Source organism: Oryzias melastigma, linkage group LG17 (genome assembly GCF_002922805.2).
Source record: "Oryzias melastigma strain HK-1 linkage group LG17, ASM292280v2, whole genome shotgun sequence".
Taxonomy (NCBI): Eukaryota; Metazoa; Chordata; class Actinopteri; order Beloniformes; family Adrianichthyidae; genus Oryzias; species Oryzias melastigma.
Genome location: NC_050528.1, coordinates 19,360,250 through 19,385,125, shown reverse-complemented (window position 1 = coordinate 19,385,125; position 24,876 = coordinate 19,360,250). Strand labels below are relative to the sequence as shown.

Here is a 24,876-nt window from a genome sequence, read left to right as displayed (position 1 = left end):
TTGAATCAGTAAATGATAACTCTTTGAATTAATAGCTGATGTTGTTGGACATCTGATAAATATCTAGTTCAGACTGAGTCATTAAATCTCCACTGTTATATTGGGTTTTTGACAAAAGTTGGATTTTTATTTTAGCAAATGCTTTATTAGCATTTGTTTTTTTGTTCCAGATTTAGTACTGGTTGCAATAGGGACAGTGTTATTCTTTACCAGGGGTCTGCAACTTGAGGCTCTGGAGCCACGTTTGGTTCTTTTACCACTCTATTGTAAGTCTTTGGTTGAAATAAAAAGGAAAAAAACATTTTTTTTTCAATCATACTATGCATTTAGCGAAAGAATATTTACGTAGAATTTGATTCAGCTCTCTCACAGGAAGTTTTAGCTACAGAAAACTTGTTCAAACCCAACCAGAATTCATACACCAGATGACTGTCCATTTTTGAAAATAATCAAAATATTTTAAGTTAACTTTATAGTTAAAAAAAAATAAGGATAACTTAGTTAGCTCTGACTATTTTTTGTCAGTTGGATTTACAAACTTATGACTCAGAAATAGTCACAAGTTTTAAGCTATCAAATATTTAGAAAAAATGCTGTTTTGTTTTTACGTTTAGGTCTATTCGTGCCAAAAACATAGCACTTCTTTATTTTTTATCATATCAGTAATAACAAAAAAACCTCAAAGCAGTGCCGTAGTTTTCTGAAGGGTGAATTAAAAATTTGTGACTCATATTAGATTGATGTCAATGAGAATTTGACCTGAATGGCTCTTTAAAGTCCGACTCTGATCTCCTCTTGATCTATTGTGAAATTGTTCCCAGTGGTCTTTTAATTATGATTAAGTTGTTTTAAATCAAAATTAAAAAAAAACATTTGCTAGGACATCGGCGCAGAGTAAGCCTGCCCTCATTTCCCACCATCTCTTCATTTACTCTCTCTCCTGCTAGCTTACAACCCCTCACAACCCCAACCTTTCATCATCAGTGCAACAAAAATGACAAGCAATACTGGACATATTCAGCCGTACAGTTGTGATCCAGATGTAAGCTCAGATGAGGAAAATGAAGACATACATGAATCTATTTGTCTACAAAAGGATGTACCAGAATGGACTGGAGCAGGGAGCTTGTGTCCCGCCAACTGTAGCTTTTATGTCACTGTTACAGGCTTCTTTAAATGGAAATTTTTCATCTGCTCCTAAATCACAGTGATTTAAATAAAGAAATACTCAGAAATGCAATTTAAAGCTCAATTTTCTTTAAGTATGTCCTCCATCATGAGAAAAATGCCACAAGATCGTGTTAAAAGCAAGATTTTCTTTGGTGGGTCTCTAAGTGTTGAAGGTTGTGGAGCCCTGTTTTAAACTAAGAGTTTTTTAACCTTTTTGATCATTATTGGTATAATTTTAGCCATAAAGGGGGGCTGTTTTCTTGATTTTAGTGAGCACAGATACATGATTTGACTTGTATTATGTGAGAAAAAAGACAAAAAGAGTTCACCTTCCACACAATACCACACAAAGACAAACAAAGAGAAATTGGTAAAGACAATTTATTGGAGAGCTATAATATGACTTTAAAGCTGTGTTTTCACACATGCTGCCCCACACCTGATGATTCACACCTAGTTACCCCTAAATACAACTGCTGTTGGATGTTAACTATTCTGTACTTTGTGTCCTTATGTGTGTGTACTGACTGAAACACTGTCAACATACATACATCAGCCCCTCCTTCCAATTCTCATTTTGATAAAACAGAGTTTAATTTGCCCCCTCCCCTTTTTTCACTCCACATCCGCAGCATCCTCTTCCTCATCAGCACACGCAGCAAACTCTTTCTCAGGTAAGAGGCCGTATTCATTGAGGAACGCCTCCACGTCTGTTGCAAAGAACTCTTCATTGAAGTGTTTGGTGATGGACAAGAAATTACCCAGTAGTTCACCAGATTTGTACACCAGCAAGGTGGGAAGGACCTGAAAGAACACAACGACAACAATATTTGTTATGTGCTACTTGTCAGGAGTCAGAGCTCTGTCTCCCTCTCTGGTCACTGGCAGGAGCCGTCTCTTAAGTTCTAACACTACATATCCCAGCAGCCCCAGCGCACAGTTCTTTCATCTGACAGTCACCCACAGGAAGCTCACTCAGTGCAAAGTATTGATTGTGCCACTCTGCCTGCAATACCGAGCATTTCTATCCGGACCTGATTTTCTGTTTTCTCACCCTGCTTAGTCTCCTGTCTGGCGCCAGCCCTGATTTTTCAGGTTTGAGGGATGCATCTGTCTTGAGTCTATTCGTGTAATTTAGCTGAAAACATGTGAAAACGTATTAAATATCTAAGTTTTAATCACTCCTACCCAGTCTTGGTCCTCAGTGGAAGTTGCAGATTTTTTCACACTTTTTCAATGTATTTCAATTCAGTTTAATAGAAATCTTTAGGACAGAAAGCAGCAAAGTTTTTCAAGACTTATTTTTAAAATGTTTTTTCCAATGTGGTCACATGTTCATAGCTGTTATGACAATAGCTTATTCAAGAGACCGATTTGTAGTACTCGGACCTATGTTCTCATTTTGTTTCTCTTCACCAATTGCTTAAGGCCTATCAGATTGTTTGAAGTAAATAAATAAGGCAGAATTTAATCTTTTTTAATTTTTTTTTTACTAGTGAACTAACCTCAGAGGAGAAGCGCTCTGCAGCTCCTGTTGCCACGGCATCAATGCGACAAAACTTAACAGTGGGATACTCTGTTGCCAGGCAGTCCAAGCATGAGTTCATCTGCTCACAGCCTGTCAAAACGTGCAGAACAAATCCATGAGAATTTTACATTGACAGAAATGATTGTGGTAAAAGACACTTGGGAGCTTAGTCTATTGTTCAGACTAACCTTTGACATCATGTTGGTAGATGTGAACTACCACCAGGGTTAGCCGATGCTCCTTCTCTATCACCTCCAGGAAAGCTTCTCCGCTCTCCAGCTCGTGGACACATTCAAACTTTGGACCGAAGCTCAGGCGCTCGTGCATGTCCTGCATGCACTGTTTCCTATAGCGTTTCAGGCAACGCTCGTCCTCGTCCTGGATCATCTCGTACTCCTGCACACTCATCTGGACAGCAATAAAGTGTTAACCTGCATGATGGTTACACATAACATGTCTTTCAGAGTCCTTTTGTTTAGTAACTCCACCTTTCTGTTGACTCTTTCCTTGTCGTCATCTCGAGGATTGGACATTTGTCTCAGTAGCTCTCGCTTTCTTTGAGGGACATTTTGGTCCACACTGTCCAGCTTAAACCTTCGCCAGTCATTGATCACCCCTTTTGGACCTGAAGACAGACAACAATATGGGATGTAGGTTCTGACAGTTTGGAATAAGCAGCATCAAATCTGTCACAGAATTATCAGATTACAGCAGATTATGCTGGCAGTAGGTTCATTGGTCCTCTCTTTTGTCCCACAAAGAAAAAAACCCACTAAAAGTAACTTGGATTTAAGAGTGATTTATTTGGCTTTACATAAACTTATCAAAATGTTATAAAATGTGTCATCATGTAATCAATCGAGAAAGGATATTTTCTGACTGAGCACTAACATCCATGATGTTTACTTGTATATCTAAACATCCCGGCTAAACAGGTCATTTACCTGAGCTATTACCTATTTTACTGGTCGAGTTTCAAATGATGACATCTTGGTTTAATCCTTTAACACCAGCGCTCCCGTGTTCTTTGATTTACTGTAACTTTTCAACCGTTAACACGAGCCGCTTTCCTCCCTCAGAATTTGCTGGAATTACATTAATCGTGTTAACGGTTGAAAAGTTACAGTACGTTAAAGATTTTGTGTTTGAGTATCACCGACAAAGGTGATGAAGAGCTTAATGACCACATTCTGTTTAAAACAGTTAAACTCCAAGAAAATTTTAGTTTTTGCTGGATTTGCGTTTGCATACAAGAATTTTTTGTCTGTAGTGTTTCTGACCTGTGTGGTTGGCAGGCAACTCTTCCTCCTCCTGAACCGATGACATCTTTACAAGGACCTGAAAGGAAAAGACCAACATTAATCACCTGAGCAGGTCCATTCAGGTAAAGATCCAGGAAAATGTACTTCTTAGCGTAGCTAAACTTTGCTTTTTTTCAGCAGGGTTTTACAAATATTGTTGTGTTTTGGAATTTTTTATTATTAATTTACTGACCAGTCAACTTTATTTTAGTACATTTTAGGAAAAAATAAACTTGTGCAATGGACTGTGCAAATACTAGACTACAAATCCAAATGCAAGGTTACAAAAAACTCAGTTACAAAACCATAAATCCTCAAATTCCACAAAAAAAATCCAATGTGTCAATTACATATCAGAACACATAATAAGTATGAGCCAAAAAGCAATTAAAACATAAAAAATAAACAAGTAAAGTGAAGACATAATTTAATTAGAATTAGAGATAATAAAAAAAAAGAAAAATTAACATAACAATAAACAAAAAAGTATGTATTTGATGAGTGTACTCCAGATTTAAAAGTTGGATTGCATGATAAACTCAAATTTTAAAGATGCATAAATGGTCAATTTTTATGTTTTGTCTGCTGTATCAGGTCTGATAAAGTTCAACTATTTGCATTTAAATAGCACGGTTCGTTGAAAGGCTTTTTCACGCAGCATTTCCAAGTCCAAACTTGCAAAATCAAATTAACAGCAAACTTTAATGCATTCAAAAGCCGACCAGAAACGTCCATTTGTGTATGAAATGTTGTCATACACACTGTTGTCACAAGCACTTATTGTGAACCAGGCTGATGTTTACTTATCAGATTATGCTGAGATTACAGGAAGTCTGCCATGCATGCACACCCAGGACATCTTCTTAGGGACTGTATGACTGTGTTGATATCATATGCAAGCTCAGTCTGCCTGTCTTTTAGTCATGCAATTCAAACAAATTAAACTTGATGAGACATAAAGGGCTTCTTTAAGGTTTCAGCTCTAGTAGGTATATGCAATTAGTGAAACTCTGAGTTTAATTGCATCAAGCAGATTTTAAACACTTTTATTGTTGCTGTTTAGGTGCAAAGTGAGAACATTTTCCTCCCATCTGGGATAATTAAGTGCACGTGTAAGCTGCTGATACAGCTGAGTAGGCGATGACTACACAGACCTGATCAAAACTGCGTCAGTAATAAAACCTCTAAAGCCCATTAGCCTCAGCAAACTAATTCTGACAGGTATTTTATTTTTTCATTTCTGGTTTGAACAAACTGAAAGCAACAGTAGTTTTAATCTCACATGCCCTCAGAATGCGACCTATTATTACATTTTCATGAAAAAATGAATAAATTGACTTTTCTGTAACAACATTTATGTCAATGAGTTGACAGAAGCTGTCAAGATCCCCCTAAAATTAGACATTCGTCCAATTCTATAAAAGTAGATTCATGCAAAAATAAAAAATAAAAAACGTTTGTGAAGTATATTTCAAGCAAATAAAATTCAAATTCTGCTGAAACACACTATAAAAATAATTTGTGTAGCTAAAAAAAATCTTACCTTTGTGTTAGAAACAATCTCTCTTTAAGCCTTGTCTGTTTTTTATGGAAAAAATATTTCCAGATTTTGTTCTCTCTGAGTCCAGGCTTTCACTGACAGGAGAAGCTGGAGGAGGCTGAGGTGTAGGAGTTTAGGAAAGGGTGGGGACAGAGATGAGGCAATAAGCTTTATCTTCATTGTCATCTTCATCATCTTCTTTGCTGTAGTGTGGTGTTATGTATTATGATTAGGAGCAGCAATCTCACTTATACAAATGAATCCAAGTAAATGTGTTTAACATTCAGACAGAATAACATCTTGCAAATAAAAAGTTGATATTTTAACATAGAGATCCTATAACAGTAGAATACTCTGATTCTGATCAGAAAGAAGAAACCATAATTTCTCTGTTTATAATGCTCTAAAAAATACAGAACAGGATGGTATTTTTAACATATTCTTACAGCATTTTTCTCTTTTATATAAAATAATGTCAGAACAAAACTGTCTTTCTGAGGATTTCTTTATTCAAATCACATTTTTTTGTTTTAATTTTAATTTTATTTGTTGATATGCTAATGTTAGCTTGGGTTATGAGGTACTATAAGCTAGTGGGAGAGAGTGGTGGTATAGTGTTGATGTTAGGGAAATCTCTAATAAGCTCCTGCGGTGCTGCAGATAACATGCCTTAAATATTAAATAAACAATGGCTCTGATACAGTAGATCACCAATTTTTATTATAAACTTTTATTATTATTAATATTTACAATATTTCAATGGGCTGCACGGTGGCGCAGTGGTTAGCGCTCTCGCCTCACAGCGAGAAGGCCCCGGTTCGACTCCCGGCTGGGACCTTTCTGTGTGGAGTTTGCATGTTCTCCCCGTGCATGCGTGGGTTTTCACCGGGGACTCCGGCTTCCTCCCACCGTCCAAAAACATGCTTCATAGGTTAATTGGTGACTCTAAATTGCCCCTAGGTATGAATGTGAGAGTGAATGTGTGTGATTGAGGCCCTGCGACGGACTGGCGACCTGTCCAGGGTGTACCCCGCCTTCGCCCATCAGTAGCCGGGATAGGCTCCGGCACCCCGCGACCCCAAAAGGGAAGAAGCGGACAAGAAGATGACTGAATGAATGAATGAATATTTCAATTTATATTTTAATCATTTTTGTTTTTCTGAATCAGGAATAAATCCATCAGAGGGACAGCACATGTTAGAGGATTTGGAGATCAAGTCCAGACTGAGATGGTTTGGACTTGTTCGGAGGAGAGACAGAGAAGATATTGTTTGAAAGATTCTAACTCTAGAGATGCAGGAAAGAGGTCTAGAGAAAGACCAAAGAGGAGGTTTATACAAAGAGGAAAGGATGCAGAAGACGGTTAGATGGAGCAAACTCATTGGCTGTGGAGACCCTGAAGGGAAAGCCCAAAAGGAAAAGATGATTTAAATACACAGGAGAAAAATGTCATTATCCAGGGAAAAGTAATAAACTAAAAAGTAACTTTAAAAAAGTGCATTAGCAGATGAAGATCTACATTTCCTCCACAGAATTTCCTCTTTATCCAAATATTTCTTCCTTGTGTTCCTGTACAACATTTATTTTATTTATTTTTAATAGTTGTTCCAGTTTTTAAAATGTACTCTTACATTTAAATGTAAACTCGTGTGGTTCATAGCGCACCCACGTGAAGAAAAGTGCTTTTTAGTGAAGGTCGGTTTGGACCCTTCTGTTTGGAGGATGACTTTTATTAAATGATATTCAGATCTTAAATGGAGGCTATTTGATATTCCAACTTAAAATGAAATGAAAAAAAAAACATGTGGAGGCTAATTAATATGAATTAATATTCCAACTTAAAATGAAATGAACAATTCAAACAAAAACATGTGGGGAAGGCAAGGCTGGTAGGGCCCAACCGGTCACCTGATTGCACATGCTGATGCAACCATTGACCGACGGCTCGGCTGAGTATGCCTACCAGTCTGACCTGCCGTCCGGTCAGACCTGCCCGCCTTCCCTGCTACTGATCCCGTCAGCACTGAGGATCAGTATCACACGGAGCAACTCCCAGCGCTAAGAGAAGCTCAAGGGGGGTTTGGTCACGATCGGTATTTATACCCATCCTATTATCAGACTTGTAAACACATGGTTTTGTTCCCAGTGCGTTTTTGACAAATTTGGATTACATACATTATGTTTGTTACTTTTAAATAAAAATGAAGAAAAATAAGCATGATTTTAAAGGTTTTTTTCCTTTTCCAAAAATAAATTTTGAGCCGCAGTGCATGCTGGGAAACGTGACGCATTTCCAGAAACCTAGTGACGTTCAGTTTGCCTTGCTCCGCACCTACTTTTATTCAAAACGTTGTGAAAACCAACCTGACTTTGTAAAGTTTACTTTTGAATATTTTTTTCTGATCTTTTGTGATCACCATGGAGAAAAAACGTGAATATTCGTCTGCAGCAAACTCCGACATTGCTGGAGTTAGCTCGGGCGCTAGCTAGCGGTGGCCACGACTAATTAAAGGATGCTGAGTATGGTGACCGACATCTTTGAGTTACAATTACTCCAAGTAAGCCACCTGTATCAAAGACAAGGCTCGGAACCAGACTGCATCCTCATCTAAAGATGACATAGCCACAACTGTTGAAAATACAGCAATCTCCTACCGCATTTTGTGGTTATCAGTGGTTGATGTGACGTTCTGTTTCGAGGCTTCGAGGCGTGTGTGGAGTCGTGGAGGAGGAACTTCCGCGAAGCGCGTGTTGAGACCATTGACTGTAAAAATAATGGACTTAGCAAGCTATGAGGTCCCCCATTGGAAATGCATTAGGTGTGTTTGAGATCCCCCAGCGCCTCGCCTGCATCGTCGGCGAGACTAAGCTGCTGCAGGAGGGGGCGGAGAAAGGCGCCTGAGATGAGGGCGAACAACGAGACTGTACAAGATCAAGGAGTTGGGGGTTGTCCTTAACATTCGGCTGAAAGTTAGTAAGCCACTCCTCCTAGTATGATTTGTGCTGTTGTGTCTTTTTATATTAATTTTTTAACATATTTTAGAGTAAAAAAGTAAAAAAAATAAAAAATAGCTGCGGGATTCATTACATGTGCACTGTCCCAAATAAATAAATAAAATAAAATTAAAGTTAAGTTTTAGAGGCAACAATAACAAATATGACCACAGATTATTTCAAATCTTGTTTATTTTTTCATCAGTGATTCACTACCTTCCAGAAAAAGTAAAAAAATACACCAATGTCCTTCATTTAGTGCCAGTTATTTCACATTAACTACAAGAACTGTGTTGACACAGTTTCCCACAATGCATTGTTTTGTAGTCTTTACGCCTGCCTGCAGCCAGCGCAGTACCTATTTTCTGGCTGCGCTGGCTTAGGAAGGCGCCTTGAACCCGCCCCTTTCTCGCGATACTTCGTGACGGCGCACATTTGACGTCAGTGCAAGAAACTAACCAGCATGACCGCAATCCAGGCGATCTGCGCAGCGCCGGGGGATCTCAAACACGCCTATTACCTCCTCTCCTCGCAAAAGTAGGCCGCTGCTTTCACCGTCACTTCCTGAAACGGATATCGCCATTTGCAACCCATCTCCAGCGATTAGTCTGAGTCAAGAAGTACTGTCGCCAATCAGGAGTGAGTTTATTGCTACCCTCCACCTCTTTCCACGCCTCTACCTGAGACCGCGGGATGTAAACAGCTTCTACTTTAATAACGGCGGCTCGGGAGAATTGTACAAGTTCAAGTGTTTGAGGGAGAACCATCCCAACATTTGATTCTGTCAGCGGTCCTTTTGGATTTACTTACATTTATTCCTTTTTGTCGAGATAAAAGGAGCATTTGGGTGACGCCACTGCAGACCGGCCCGTGCCCCCCTCGCGCGCGCCGCAGCTGCAGCTTGTCACTTCACATGCGCTGCCAGGTTACTGTCTGATCAGATGCACGTGAAGAGCGCGTTCAGCGGTATTCAAAATAAATAACCATCCCAACAAGTGAACATCTGGATCTTTATTTCTGTTTGAAAATACGACCCGGTCCTTTCAAGTTTGTCTCGCGCTCCCCTTCAGGCTGCGTCTAATTCAGGCTGAAGCTGGAAAAGTGCGGCGAAGATGAAACTTTGGTTGGGAATTTTATGCGCATATACGCAACTTATTATTTATAAGCTAGAACCAAAACAGTGAAAAAAAGAAAAACGAACGTTAAACAAAAAAGTCCAAAGCACATAACCTCAGAATGAAATCTATTTCTACAGAGTAAATCCTCATCTAAAAATGTCGACAGCATGCGCCTCTTGTTGTTTTAAACTGCTGCATCGGTACATTCCATTAAGGAAAACAACAGTAGGACAATGATTGGTACATTGTTGAATTGTAAAGTAGGTGTGAAAAGGTCCTCATGGACCGCATTGATGAAGTCTGCTCCCATTGGCTACCCGTCATCTGTCACTCAAACCCCCCAGACGTTCGACGTCAGACCCACAAACGCTTATTGAGCCATCTGATTGGTCAATTTATAACTCTAATAACTTGTGATGATGAAAAAAAAAATCTTAAATTAGGATTAGAAAAAAATAAGTTATTCAGAAGCAGCAGAGGAAGAATGATTATTCTGACATATAAAATGACTGAGAAATAACTGTCTGTTTCTCAATGTAAGTCAATGGGACTTTGGCTTTTTTGCAACCCAGTGGTACTTCCTATATGGAACACGGAAGTAGGGGGGCTTGCTCTGTCCAGTTATTTTATATACAGTCTATGGGTACGGCTTGAAGAGAAACACAGAGGGATGACTACAGAAAGATAAAATAATAAATAAATAATAATAATAATTAGGACTTTTTACGTTTTTCACTCTAAGCAAAAATAATATGGTCCTTGCCATCCAGTACCTGATGCTGCGGGCCATAATATTGAAAGAAGATGCACCCGTGAAGGAGCCACAACGAAAATTTGCGGGGTCAAGAACCGGGGACTTCCGCCAATTGGTGATCCATACCCATCCAAATCACTTCTGATCATGCTTTGTAAACATTTATTAAATAACTTTGGAGTATTGCTTAACATAAAGAGTTTTATTTGTTAATTCAGAACAATAGACTGTGTACTTTTCATGAGGACTGTCAGTCTGTCTCTCTGCGCCTTTGAACCAGGAGCGCGCTCCTCCAAAATCAGTAAAGTGTGAGAGGACTCTAGAATTTCCCGCTTTCAGTAAACATCTGGTCTGGGTGTGATTATCCTCCTTGAATATTAAGATATTTTTGCGTTGTTTCTGAGTGCGCTGGTGACAGTTTTCCATGGAGGCTCGCTGTGTGTGCTCGCGCCTGCACACGTGCACCTGTGTGTGCGTAATGGACGGGCTGGTGTGCTCTTCATCTCCTCTCCCCTCCTGGGCAATTATCCAGCACCTTCTGATTGTTTAGGGATGAAATGCAGAACGGATGCAAGCAAAGCTTAGTGACCAGGGGGTTGAACGTGGGGTGGCCCCTGCAGGCGCCACAGACTGTTACAGATTTCTACTGTTGTGTTGAGGAAAGCAAGAATAGAATACAATAGAATGAGCATGCGTCACCACTCCCGGATAACTTTCTTAACTTACAGGTGTTTATGTTTGTGTATGTAGGTGCGTTGACTGCGCCAAAGTAATTAAACTGGGTGAGTAAAGATGCACGAGGCTGCCCTTTATAAATGTAAAGTCATTTGCATCACCCGAGAGCTGATTCGCTTTTAACAAATGTTGGCTACACTTAATTTAACTGGATTAATTACGTTCACTGGGAATGAAGCCAGGCAACACGTTCGTGGTGACGGTCAGCAGATGGCCCTGCTGTTGAAGTGAGCGCGATACTTGTATGACCGACATTAAACTGAAATATTATCACGTTTTTTGAGGGGGGGGTATCTTGCCTAATGTTTGTGAAAATTGTCTTGTAGAAAATATATAGCTCGTTTAAAACAAGCGCGGTCCCGAAGTGCCATATGTCAAGCTGATCCAAATATATACAAAAAATTGACCGCAAAGTGCCGGAAGTTAGCAGAGTGGCGCAGCGGAAGCGTGCTGGGCCCATAACCCAGAGGTCGATGGATCGAAACCATCCTCTGCTAAGGACTTATATATTTCTGTTTTTGCGATTGATAATGCACATTACCGGGGATTTTGGGAGGTTATCTTCGTTTGAACACATTTCCTCTAATGTTTTGTCATAATAACGAATTATTTTTTTTATATATTTTTCATCTCCCTTTTAAATAAAATACATTTTATTTCGGAATGAAACAGTTGAATTCAATAAAAAATGAAAAATCTCACCATTAGTGATAAGGTATAAACCGAAATGTAGAGTATCTAACAACAAATCACACTTAGATGTACTTTAACACCTCAACTTAAATGTACTTTAACACCTCAACTTTACATTCAAACTTCAGTTCTAACAACAAATAAGACAATTTACAACTTAAAGTAAAAGTTCCAACTATTTATGTTAAACCATTACTTTATTTCTATAACATTAGTGTAAATTTTTTTTATAATATCAGCATTATCTCAATAAAACATCCAGAAATATGTGCATCATTTTCAACAGTGGCGAATAATCCAAGAGTGACGACAATGAAACATATTTAAAAAGAGTTAAAATAATTATCTTTGAGTCATAATGTGATAATAGTGCAATAAAATTTTACTAACGGTGTGCCTTTAAAAGGTTAAAAACCCTAAAGTAGAAGCGCTTTATTGAGATTTAGCCATCCTGTTGGGTAAAGACAACCTCTGATGGGTCAGGTTATTAAGGACACAATTGTTGGTTAGCGCAGAAAATCTGGAGTTTAGAGTTTCTTTGCTTTTTTCCCAATAGCAATCTCTCCTTTGATCCAGGTTTTCATCTTCACTATTCTCCTCCTCTTCAACAACACTTTCTTCATCGCTGCGTTCATCCTTTTCCAGCTGTGGACAGAAGCAGACACAGAGGTCTCAGAAATGAAGTGTGGTTTTTTTTGGATGCTAAAGGTTAGTGTGCTTTTTTGACGTTTGGGTGATGATGAACCAAAATCTCCAAAATCCTTCACTGATGGTTCTCACCTTGCCTTTCAAGAACTTAAAAACCATGCGTAGGATTAAGCCAGCCCAAAAAATGTGAAGAACCTGGAGCACCATCAGCAGGATGTTGAAAAAGTAATAGCCAACAAAGGGCTCGAACACCTCCATTGATAGTAACAGGGTAGCGCGAATGAGTCTGTGGGCAAAAGAAAGGTTTAAATCAAGATTCCTCAAAGATGGACCAGTTACTAAAGACCATTTGTGGCTTACTTGCTGGGGAAAATAACCAGCCGAGTCACAAGGAAAACCACAGAAAACACCACAAACAGAGAGTCACACGTCTTCTTCCAGCCGGTGCCATAGTGGAACATCTTGGCAGACTACAGATTAAAATAAAAAAAATAGATTAATAAAACAGGACTTGCAAAGAAACAAAGTACTGGTGACCAAAACAGCTATAAGGGAAAATGTAAGGATTGTTGTTTCAATCTGGGGTGTAGTAGTGAGTTACTGTAACTCAGATAACTTCAGAATAAAAAGTTTGGTTTATTTTTTGAGCACAAAAAGTCTCTTTGTGCAGGTGTACCGCTGGCTCTTACATATGAGGATCACAGGATCCGACTACTGAAGCAGCTTTAGTCAGCTTCAGGTTGATACACTGATCTTTTCTTAGAATGGCCAAAAGTGCATTTTAAAGACCAACTTTGAAAAAAAATGTGTTTTTATCATCTTTTGTGTCATTTTTCTGATGATGGAGGACATAAATAAAGAAAATTAAGCTAAAAAATGAATTGTTGAGTATTTTTTTATTCAAATTGTTGTGAGGTTGGGGATTTAATTGGGTGTAAAGTAGTAAATAGAGAGCTCTAAGTTGTGGATGATGGTAAGGGGGACGGTATTAAACTTCTGTTGTTCTGCAGTAGCTATGTCCTAGAAGAACTACAGAGGTTTTTAAAATGTTGGCTAAAAAGGGTAATCACAATTAAAAAAAACCATTGGGAACGCTTCTACAATAGATCAAAGGATGATCAGAGTGGGTCTTTAAAGTTTAAGCTAATTATCGCCATTTACAACATTCAGAAAACCTGCTTCTAACACTTTGTTGCTATGCATGAGCTGGAAATACGCATAAAAAATCAGCAGTAACTTCCTGTAAAGAGGCAGAATATGTCTGTGAGGTTGATACCTCCAGCAGGATATCAGAAGAGTCGTGAAGCAACAAGATCAAAGTCCCAATGCGAATGTAATTAGCACAATAGGAGAAACTGAGCAGGATGATGGTGGCCAAGTGGTGAATCACTTGTTCTTTAAAGTCCTGCCAAAGCAAACAGAAAAACAGCAAAATCATGTTATCTGTCAAGCAGTTTGAACATGTTAAACTGAGGATTTCAGTTGAAATCGAGATAAATATGACCAAACTGAAACAAAATAGTTACACCCCTCTAAGAGGCTGGTGAAAATGTATGATATCAAGAAGGCCACCACCTTCCTTTTGATGTCCACGGAGATCCGGAGGAGCAGAGAGAAATAGAAGCCCAACTCCAGCATATAGTACCAGAAGTGAGCTCTCTCCAAGGGCTGAGGGGAAAAAAAACTTTTTTGTTTCCACATAAAAGCACTAGCACAGAATACGCTCAAACCAAGAACAACAGGAAGGAGAGGAAGAGACAAAAAAGATTGAGACATAAAAACTATGATTACAAAATGATCATTTTACCTGAAATGGATACTGCCTCCAACACTCCCTGTGGTCCCAGAACCAGGGTCTCTGTTCAAAGTAGAGACAAGAGCGAGGGTGAAACCCAAACATGACAAAATTATTTCAATTTTTTTTCTATTAAAATTTCTACTTACATCAAATAAACTGACTAATCCAGCAACAAATGCTGTGAGGTAGAAGAAGAACCTCCAGCTGCCAAAAGAACACATGGGTATTTCCAGAAGCCCTTTAGGAGTTTGGATTTTATATCTTAATTTTTGAGGGCGGATAATGTTATTTTTGTGGGGTAAAATATACTTACGCGGCTTCTCCAAACTTCTTGGTTTGACAGGGTCTGTCTTGGTTCCTACGACGTCTGAACCACATCTCAATCTGCCTCTGGGTTTTTCCGCACAGGAGCATTAAACTAGCAACCTCCTTCTGAAATATCAACACAGTAAGAACAGAGACAAATGTGTGAAGACGTATTTGATTTTCTTAAAAAATTAGGATGAAAATCACACCAAAAAATTTTGGAAAAAAAACTTTTTTTTTAATTAAAGGCAAAACGTTTTTCTGAAGATGAGACATGGCAAAAATCAAAAAGTGTTGAAAGATGACAATCAAAATGATTTGAGTATTTTATGCAAATTCAAAGAACTCACTCAAACAAAATCAAATGTTTTTAATATTAAAAAATATCAGTTAATATCTATTAATGCAAAATATCTTAGTAATTACCCGCTCAAAGTAAATGTCTTGTTTACAGTTTTTTCATACCCACCTGTGTTGGGTGTCTGCTCCTCTGGGTGTAAAATGACTCCAGCTGTGGGGAGGGGGCAGCCGCTATTTGTGATCTTTTTTTTACCCCGAGCCACCTGCAGAGGGGCGGGGCCAAAAATCTGTGGATGAAGAGAGTTGGATGGTTTATACAAATCATGTGGAACAGTCTGTCAGTAAACCAATGGCAGTCTGGACTCCACTCAAGAGAAATCCTATAATATCTTGACATCAATGACAGTTTTATAAGTTTATAAAGTGCTCCTCCAGGAAAGATGCCTGATGCATACCTCTCGAAAACATGACGCAGGGCAACAAAGCACAAGGAAAGGGGCAAAGCTACGAGGAGATCCTTGGGTTGAGGTCTGTCTGAGTCTGCCAGCTGCTCCATGTCTTTCCAGGTCACACCAGGAGGAAGCCAGTACTCCTGTTTCCAGAGGTCAGGCAGCAGATCCATTTTTTCTGGGGACAAACATAACAGGTGACAGGGAAATATACAGACCAAAAACTCTATCAGACACGGTGTACCAACGTTAGATGATTATGGACAAAAGAGGCCTGGACTACAAGGATTGTTTTAGCAGTTCTTCTGTCCTAAAACAAAGAATTCGGCCTAAAAAATACTTCAAAAAGGTCTGCAAAATTTGCACACAACTAGTACCTGATAAAAAGGAATTTTGGAAATACTGAAGTGGTGCTTCCCTTTTGCCCCCCCCCCCCTTTTTTTTACTTGTAAAAAATTTATAACACGAATCCCTGGCTCAAGCTGAACGTAACGATAAGACATACAGTATGAACATTTTACGAATGTGGTCATGGTTACCAAAAAACTTGGTTGCCAAGGAAATAAAAAAAAAATACTTTGGCGGATTCTTCTTAAACTTACATAGACCTGTTTGTAACTCCCAGGGGACAAAAAAATCAAATGGTTTCTATGGAGTTAAAGCTACAGAAAACAAGCCATTTAGGATAAAAGTTATGAATTTGTCACCTACTGCTCTGACCAGGTTGGCAATGGAAAAAAATGAGGGGGAGGGGCGTGTAGCAGTAGCTCAGCCTGTGAGGGCGGAGCAAAGATGGTCTGTGGGCGTTATAACGTCTTTAAATGAGGGTGTGGGAATGGTTAACTGTGGGCAGCAAAGTGTTTGTGCTGTTCATATCAACCATACTCTCTTACCTCTTGTGGAACAGAGTGAAATATATAGAGTGAAATTATTTTTAATTATTACAGTCTGAAAAAGTGAAGCAGCATCAGGAGGACTATATTGTTTTGCTATAAGCAAGCCTCAGACCCCAGAGAGGTCACACTTCCACACCAGTCTGGCTGTCACGTGGGTTTAACAACAACACTGAGGTTTCAAAACACAAACATCCTGCAGTTTTGCCCTCTTCATGAGCAACACTAAATAACACAAAAAGAATAAATGAAACAAAAGTATCATATATTTATTAATATTTACCATCAAGATTAGTGAATAAAGTGATGATGTTGATGCACTGGTTCACTCACCTTCACGGTCAGAAACGCTGAATTTGGTCAAAAAACAGTAAAAATTCGATATAAAACTTACGTTTCAGCTCCGTGGAGAAGATAATTTCTCTGGAACGAGGTACAAGATTATGGTGGTCCACAGTGACAACGACGGAGCCCCGGTGAGGTTCAGCAGGCTGCTCGGGATGCGGCACCGTGGATCTGCCATTAAGCTAGAAGAGCTAACAGGAAGTTGCGTTCACAAGTTTCAAAATAAAGCACGTATAAAACTGTTAATTTAATCAAATTAACGGGTTACTTTTAAAAAATATTAATATTTATATTTATGTATTTACTTCAAGAACCTCATATAATCTACTTGTCCCTCATTACATTTTAGTGCTTGAACATTTAAGTTGAAACGTTTGAAAAATACTTCCGGTGTGCTCTCACGTGCTACTTCAACTTCAAACTTTTTTTTAAAATTTTTGAATAAAACTACTTTTTAAAAAAATCTTAAGAAACGTTTCAAACCCCTTTGAATGTATTTCTGACTTGATATTCTATTTTATTGTACTTTCAAACTTTACATGGGAACATGTTCTTTTCTTAAACAAATACGTTCCTCTAAATACACCAAAGCAGGTGGATTTTCCAATACTTTCTTTCCACACTGTCCCCTCTTCAGTTCTAACTCATCCTGAATTTGAGCTTTTGTGTAAATCAGCTAAATCGTCATGTGATTCATACCCTTTTGCAATACTAGATACTACAATTCAGGCAAAACTGTGTGTATCTGGAACAAAATAACAAGTCAACTGGGTTGTATGACAAAAGAAAATTGTTTGACAAACATAATTTGCATGCATTTTGGGTGTGGATGCTTTCCTTGTGGGCACACGGGTGTGTTTGTATTAATAAGGACTTTTTTTCTTTTTTTTTTTGTTTGCTTGAAGCATAGCTTTTCTAATTGAGAAGTTCCATCTTATTGAAAGATCAGGTGTCATGTGTATGAAAATGAGCGATTCATATCAGCCAAGCCTTCAGCCTCTCTGAGGTCATGTTTTTTCTGCAGCAGGACCTGCCTTATTTGCTTATCGTTGTCTGTGCTGAAGGGTGTGTTTGTTCATTGGCCTGTAAGAGGCTGAGGAGAGCTGGATGTTTGCCTTGTTGTTTCTGGGAAAATGAATTGTTCAAATCCAGTGAAGCAAAATATGTCGTGGTAGCTAATGAGTGTGGCACTGGGCTTCCAACCACTTCTGTTTCAGCCTGCTCACCAAGGTCTGGCTACACTCTTTGCTCTATGACGCATAACTCCGGTGTAACATGTTTTTGAGTAAAACAATAATTAAGGAATAACACAGTACCATAATGATGAGACATGTACCACAACAGCATGGCAAAACAATGAAATGTTAAATTGTTTTTTTGTTAAAATAGTAATAAAAAATCTCCTTTTGGATCATAATTTGAAAAGCGTTCCCAGTGATCTTTTTGTTAGGATAATACCATTTTTAAACACAAAAAAATGTGTCATTTTCCCCTCTTCAATGCTGAGAGCTCTCTGTTTACTCACTCCCCAAATATTCCAACCTAAGATTCTGGTGCAGCAAAAAAAGAGGTGATTATGAGCCAGATGCCAGCTAGGACAAGGAAAATGAACACTGTACATAGATCTATTTGTCTTCAAGTGAATGGAGTAGAACAGGGAGCTAGTGGCCAGCCCAGAGTATTTTCTACATCACAAATCCTTTTTTTTCAAACTGCATTGTTTCATCTGCCCCTGAATCATACTGATTTGAATAAAGAAATACTCAGAACTGCTTTTTTGATCTTAATACTCTTTATATATTTGATCCATCATCAGACAAATGCCACAAAAACATGCTAAAAGAAGAAGAAGTGGTTGTTTCAGAAGATGTAATTACTTTTTAGGTCAATTTTATAGAATTTTGGCTTAACCTTTTAATACCTGAGCTAACATTTGAGTTCTACACATGTACTCACAGGGCTCTGGGCTTTCTAGGAAGGTAAGCACTATTTAAGTAAACGCCAATAGCAAATGGCGAAAATTTACTTTTTAATTTCACAGTTTATATGGTTAATTACACAATTTAATTAGTGAAGTTAGCACATTTTAGCTTTGACTGCACATTTGAAGTTTGGGGAAATTTAGTTTTAATTCTCATGTGAGGCAGACAGTAAAGTTCTCTTTGTTTTTAATCTCTGCAGAGTTTTTATGACCTACCAGGAAGAAGAATCGAGTTCCTCTCGTGGAATTTACAGCTTCTTTTACCTTCAATGCTTTATTTAATACAGCAGGTGGAGTAAAATCTCTTTATTGTTTTTGTACTGGTGTGTTTTTATATTGGGAAGTAATGCAGGATTTATTATCAAGAAAAAAAGTTGTATCTAAAGAAATATAGTTTTTTATGTTTATTGAGAAAAATATTTCCATTTCTTAAGATTAAATTAACCCTTTAAAACCTGATGCGTCGCCAGTGACACTTAAACACAAATTCTTAAATATACTGTAACTCAAAGAACATAAACACTGGAGCTCCGGTGTTAACGGGTTAAAGGGCAAAATTAATACTTCAAACTACATTTATTTTCTTTTTTATAATGCTGGTTAGTTTTCAGTAAAAAAAACAAAGTTTGACAGTGGATTGTTTGGGATCCAGGAAAGTTTCTTAAAAACATTTCGAGGACAGTGAGAGACTTTAGTGTGAAAAAAGACCTGAACAGAGGGAAGTCTGACATTGTGAACGTCAAACCAACATGGTGGATCACTTTTGCTTTTCTGCTATTAGCTGTAAAAATTGAGTGTTTTTTTCCCCTGCAAACTAGTAGAAAAAAGAACCTTTAAAAAAAGGAAGAGACAATCTTTTATTCAACTTCAAGCAATCCACTTCCAAGAAAGTGTGATTAGGAAAAGTATAAAATAAAGTTAAAGACAAAAATAAAAGTGTAATGTCTTATAAATTTATGTTTTGGTTACAATCACTGAGGAAACAATGACAGGGAAACAAACAAAACATTACCACCAGAGGGCTTTTCAGCAGATCTTTTCAGATCCATAAATGGCTTTAGACCGTGATGGACAGCAGCAATCGTAGAAATCGGTGGCATCAAGAGCGGAAAAGTCGTTCAATGAAACAGACACCAGAGCTACTCGTATCCCTGCAGGCACTGCTGAACAGATTTTGGCTGGTGCATTAGATGGAGCCTGACGACCAAATGGATTATGAAGAGGGCACTGGAGTACGTGCTTCCCATAATCATAAGTTCATGTTATGATTATAACTGACTGCCGTTCACTCAGTGCAATGACCATGACCACTGAGCCCCCCCTAAGCCTCTTAAAGGAGGAACTGCATGAAAGAACTAAATCACAAAGTATGCCTCACTGACTGGAATGCATTAGAGGCTTTACAGTCCAACAAAAAAACAAATGAATTTGACTCAACGACGATAAATAACAGCAAAAGTTTAATGTGTCTGTCAGGCTGTAGGGACTTTGGTTATTTTGAAGTTGTTTCACCTGAGAAATATCTCATTTCTATTGATATCATGATGCATTTGAACAGGAGATAAGACATAAAAGTGACTTTTTTTGGACAAATAAAGCAATAAAGATGTTGCTAAATGAGCAAGTTTGCTTGTCTGCAAACGTCCTCCATGTTTTGGTTTTAATCATCAACTCAGCCCATATTTTTTATTCAGATCAAGGATCTATAAAATAATTCTTGCATCAAAAACAGGATAAATAATCATAAAGCATCAGCGATCATCTAAAGCTTATAAATACCAGAATACTCAACAATACGTTGATCATTTTGACTTCAAATGAATGTGTTTTCCATCATGCAGTCATGTTCACACAATCGCATAATCAAACTGCCCTTTATCAAGCCCCTCTTTGTGACCCAGCCACGTCGATGACGGCATGCTGCTGTACGGATCCAGCAAGATACGAACGCATCGAACCACCAGAAACATCAGCAGCAGCACCAGGAGTCCCACAAAGCACAGGGCCGATCCCTGATCGGGGTGTCCCGGCATGGGCTGCAGCGCTGTGGGGCTCCTGGGGAACCCAGCTGGAGCAGGAGAGGAGACCTCATAGTCCACGGCCCAGTGAGTCACCTCAGTCATGCTGGTGGGAGAGGGATCCCTCGAACGCTGAAGTGTCCTCTTGTGGGTTTTGTGAAGTGGCTAGAAGCTGCTGGAAGGGGTGCAACCCTGCATGGTCTTCTTTGTAATAAGTGTGACTTCTGGGGTGAATTACCTGATTACTCCCAGGTGCAGTGTTTCCCACAAGCCACAGGGCAGGCAGAAATCACAGCACAAATCAGCGGTGCAGATTAATTTGCCCTCTGGTAAACAGTGCAGCAAGCCAAGGCATGCTCAGTGAGGTTTAATTGGATCTAGCTCGCTGCTGTTCGGGTAACCCCTTATATTTATTCTCGTCTGCATAATCGACCATTCCTAAAAGAACAAACAACAATCTGAAACTTTTTTGACTCGCTTAACACAAACTCTTGGTAATTACAAACTAAGAGTTCAATCTGTGTTGTGCAGATAAATGATAGAGTTTGCAGGCTTGAAAATGTTGTTTTTTCCTGAAAAGCTGCCCTTCCTTTGTTTTCTTCTTCATCTATGAGGAAAATGATGAGGACTCGCTCTTCAAAGCATCTAAAAGAGGAAATGAAAAGTTAGGATGTGACATTAAGAAATACAAAAATAATAATATTTAATGATATATTAGAAAATCTTCTTCTTTAGGTTTTAAATACATTCATAACTCAGCATCAGCTACTAAACTTTCAATTTTTATTTTATTGATATTCAATTTGGAGGTCCTTTTACTTCTTCAATCCTACTCATAAAAACGTTTCTGTTCTCTTTTACAAATCAGAGTTAACACCTTCCCACATACTCCACCAGAATCCCTTTCACCCTTCTTGTAAAGAAACATGAACCCCTCCTACTCTGAAGATAATGGACTCAGTACCTGACTCGGTTTCAATTATAAAAAGCCTGTGGTTACAGAGCTGCACTTTCCAGATAACTGCATCTGCAGAAGTTCAGGCAGATTCAGCAGTTTATACAAAAATGCTTTAGAAAATAACAACTTGAAAGTGAATCGACTTAAAACAAAGTTGTTAAAAAGAATGGTGTGAAAAAATTAGAACCATTGGCAAACTGTTTCTATGTGCAGTGACAGGATCTTAATCTTTTTGACTTTTTAATTCAGGAAAACGAACAAATGAAGCGTTGAAAGGCGTTGAGACTAACTAAGCAGGACAAAGGCATATTTTAAGATGTGCGCACATTTTGAATTGACTAAAAAATCAAGTTTGTTAACTGATGAGCAAAACAAAAGCAGCTTTAGATAAGCAACAAAGACTACATAGTTCATTTAAAAAGTGGTTGACAAAACAAAGTCAAAATAATTTTTTTGGAACACATTTATCAAGGAGAAGAGTTGCACGTTTTGAGGCAGTTCACTAGAAAGCATAAAGCTACCTATGAGAAGCTAAGATAACAGAATTGAAACCACATGTCACATGCAGGGGCATAGGACGTTCTTTGTGGCAGTAATACCTCTAAAACCTCACTGGATTACATGACAGCAGCTCTGGAAAAGTCAAGGACTTTAGAAATAGAGAAAGCAGTGTCTGAAAATATAAAAAAACCCTGCAAAAATTAGATAAAACAACTTTTGTTTTTTTAAAAATTGGTTAAATGGAAATACATTTAAATCCGGACCCTCTCATGAGTGATTTGATTAAAAAATTAGTTCATATTTATTTTAAACAGCATTTATTTTGATTAAAAATTGGATTTTGTTCTGATTGACTTCAAATCTCATGATGCATTGCCACTTATAATAATAATAATAAATAATCAGTCAAAACGCATGAACTGAAATGTTAACATTTAAAAAAAAACTTGTATTTAATAATGTATTTGAGCGTAAATGTAATAATTTCTCCGCTATTTGTGCCTCTCATGAGCAGTTGAACATTAAATCCGTAGCAAACAACAATTTTAAAAGCTAAAGAGACATCAACACAACAGAAATGTCCTGTATGATCAGACTCACCTCTCTTAGGTGTCGCGGGGAGGAAGTGAAAGGCGATATTCAGCGTTTCAGCACCGCGGACAGCTCCGCTTCCTCTCCTCTGCGCAGACCTCCTGCGTCCCGCGCGCCGCTTTGACTCAGACTTTAAACTTTTCCCACTAGGCAGGACCCGCCCCTGCCTGCCCCCTCCCTCTGCTCCACCCGCGGATGGGGTTTCTGCGTTATATAATGACCCGGGTGGGGCGGTGACACTAAAAAGTCTTGATGTTTTTATTTTAGTGAGTTATTGTCATCTTATAGCTTTTAAACAAAATATATTTTTTTAACATTTATTCCAGGTGAATCATCCCCACATATTTTTCCTCAACAATCTGCAATAATTTACCATTTTATAATACATTTTTAATAAAATTTTGCTTCACTGAGCCATAATGTATTATCTGTTACATTTCATTTATTCCCCTCTACTTGCTTTTTCTCTCTCAGTATTAATTCTAGCTTCAGCTGTCTTAATGTTAACATATTGTATTTCTCTGCTTTTGTTTTATTTAATTATCCTACCTTAGCTGAGCTTTTCTTGTTTTTTCCAGTTGAAGTATTTTTTTCTCCTCCTTATCCATTACCCTCATCAACATAGGAGCTCAACCTTAATTATTATAAAAAAAGAAAAGAATCCTAATTAATGCTTTGTTAGGCTGCAACAAAAGACTCACCAATTTTCTATGAGATATTACATGATCTGATGCTTACATAACCAAACAGCACAACCTGTGGCTTACCTCCAGAAACTCACTGTGACAAGTAATTATATGACTTAATTAAAACTCCAGGACAGGGGGCAGCCCGTGCACGTCCACGTGTTCCCTCGGTAGGTTTAATTAAGTGTGAGAGGATTGTATCACTGCCCTGAAGAGGTTCGTGATCTGATCACACAGAGCTGTCCTTCCGAGGGACGCCCACTGTGGTCATAATTGATGAGACTTCAACCTACATGGTTATGAAATTCTGCAATTTTTCCTTCTACTTCGCTGTTTCGCTGCAGGAGGTTGAGTGACTGAAGGAAATGACGCGTTTAGGAACTGTGCAAGACTGTTGACTCATACACCTTGTTTTACAATAATTAAGGATTTTTTTTAATTTTTTGTTATATCAATTTCCTGCATTTATTATTTTTAAAAAGAAGTTGGATGTTTTATAACTCTGGGAAAAAATAATAAAAATATATTTTATGTACTGATTTATGGTAATAATCACCATCTGTACAAGAGACACAAAAAAATACCCTAAAAAACAGTGATGAAACACCAGACGTGTGCAACAAGTGCAAAGCAAATTTCTGATTTTATCTTTCTGTATTCAGAAATGTTTTTTGAAAGATGCTCTGGTACCCAGTTCATTGTAGATATTATACAAATTGCAAAGTGTTATCCAAATTTCCAGAAAATTTCCTTTGATAAAGAAAAAAAGTTTCAAAAAAGTGATGCTATTTACTATTCATTTAATTTTTAAAGATAAAATCATGATGTCCAGAATTGGTGGTGTAGGACTCACTAATCAGGAGACCAGTTTTAGTGCCACAAATTAAAACATTTAAATAAAAAATGTTAACATAGAGAAATAAAAAAGTGACAAACGAAATGACTTGGCAGTGAAGAACTGACATTCAGATATGGATGAATATTAACATGAACCTCAACTCTAACTTAGCCATAAAAATCCCTGAAAAAACAAGCTAAATCATATATCCACACGCTTGGATGATTTTATTTTACTTCTGATTAAAGTCACGTCTCAAAAAGAAAAAAATCATCCAAAAGTTGGGTATATTTGGCTTTAAATGGAACTTCAGGAATCACAAAAATGCTATATTAGGAGCAGATTTTATTGTTGAATATTTTCCTTTTGAACATATGTCTAAATACACAACAAATATTTTTTTAATGAAACAATGTTGAACCACAAAAATCTAAACCATGAATCAACCTCTAAATGTTTTGATCCTTAAGACGTTTGTCAGATTCAGAATCCTTTATGAATAGGATGTTTTGTGTCTAATATTTCTATTATTGCTTTCAAATTGTTGTTCTGACACACCTTTCACTATATTAGCTGTTTTCCCCCATTTCTTAAAATGAAGTCTTTACCACTGCTTGTTTCCTCATTTATGATGCTAACATTTTTTTCAGTTGTAAGAACTGTCTGTTATGGATCTGTAAAAGCTCAACTGTGAAGCACGGTGGTGGTAGAGTAATGATTTGGGATTGTGC

The 24,876-nt window shown here is 38.0% G+C and overlaps 2 protein-coding genes, 2 long non-coding RNA genes and 1 other non-coding gene across 7 annotated transcripts; 2 read left to right on the top strand and 3 right to left on the bottom strand.

Moving 5' to 3' along the window:
• Positions 1 to 1,535: 1,535 nt before the first annotated feature.
• Positions 1,536 to 8,512, bottom strand: pdca (phosducin a). Of its 3 annotated transcripts, none has more exons than XM_024273388.2 (7): positions 8,195 to 8,512; positions 5,543 to 5,742; positions 3,979 to 4,036; positions 3,187 to 3,323; positions 2,887 to 3,106; positions 2,676 to 2,788; positions 1,536 to 1,974 (listed from the first exon to the last, which is right to left on the bottom strand). In XM_024273388.2, exons 3-7 carry the CDS (start codon positions 4,022 to 4,024, stop codon positions 1,786 to 1,788), a joined length of 705 nt encoding a protein of 234 aa, XP_024129156.1. In that variant the 5' UTR covers positions 4,025 to 4,036; positions 5,543 to 5,742; positions 8,195 to 8,512; the 3' UTR covers positions 1,536 to 1,785. The 3 variants fall into 3 exon arrangements, with proteins under 3 accessions (XP_024129156.1, XP_024129155.1, XP_024129157.1); XM_024273387.2 differs by having other exon boundaries at positions 5,543 to 5,657; XM_024273389.2 differs by lacking the exon at positions 5,543 to 5,742.
• LOC112147190 lies at positions 6,712 to 12,973 on the top strand. Its single transcript, XR_002919416.2, has 3 exons — positions 6,712 to 7,632; positions 12,410 to 12,541; positions 12,627 to 12,973. It is a non-coding gene; the product is annotated as an uncharacterized LOC112147190 (long non-coding RNA).
• Positions 11,566 to 11,637, top strand: trnam-cau. The gene has a single exon. It is a non-coding gene; the product is annotated as a tRNA-Met (tRNA).
• LOC112147188 (ceramide synthase 2) lies at positions 12,195 to 16,891 on the bottom strand. The gene is made up of 11 exons (XM_024273385.2): positions 16,622 to 16,891; positions 15,341 to 15,512; positions 15,055 to 15,172; positions 14,593 to 14,711; positions 14,426 to 14,483; positions 14,289 to 14,339; positions 14,057 to 14,149; positions 13,758 to 13,886; positions 12,842 to 12,951; positions 12,614 to 12,767; positions 12,195 to 12,478 (listed from the first exon to the last, which is right to left on the bottom strand). The coding sequence occupies exons 2-11, from the start codon at positions 15,505 to 15,507 to the stop codon at positions 12,266 to 12,268; spliced, it is 1,212 nt and encodes a 403-aa protein (XP_024129153.1). The 5' UTR covers positions 15,508 to 15,512; positions 16,622 to 16,891; the 3' UTR covers positions 12,195 to 12,265.
• A 2,499-nt stretch (positions 16,892 to 19,390) lies between these two features.
• Positions 19,391 to 22,782, bottom strand: LOC112147187. The gene is made up of 2 exons (XR_002919415.2): positions 22,631 to 22,782; positions 19,391 to 21,216 (listed from the first exon to the last, which is right to left on the bottom strand). It is a non-coding gene; the product is annotated as an uncharacterized LOC112147187 (long non-coding RNA).
• Between the last annotated feature and the right edge of the window lie 2,094 nt (positions 22,783 to 24,876).

Coding starts and splice junctions, on each gene's coding strand:
- pdca (XM_024273388.2), bottom strand. CDS start 4,024: ATGTCATCGGTTCAGGAGGAGGAAGAGTTGCCTGCCAACCACACAG. Junction 3,324..3,978: donor GTTGCCTGCCAACCACACAG/GTCAGAAACACT, acceptor GTCTGTCTTCAG/GTCCAAAAGGGGTGATCAAT. Junction 1,975..2,675: donor CAGAGCGCTTCTCCTCTGAG/GTTAGTTCACTA, acceptor GTGTTCTTTCAG/GTCCTTCCCACCTTGCTGGT.
- LOC112147188 (XM_024273385.2), bottom strand. CDS start 15,507: ATGGATCTGCTGCCTGACCTCTGGAAACAGGAGTACTGGCTTCCTCCT. Junction 14,712..15,054: donor GGAGCAGACACCCAACACAG/GTGGGTATGAAA, acceptor TTGATATTTCAG/AAGGAGGTTGCTAGTTTAAT. Junction 13,887..14,056: donor CCGTGGACATCAAAAGGAAG/GTGGTGGCCTTC, acceptor TTGCTTTGGCAG/GACTTTAAAGAACAAGTGAT.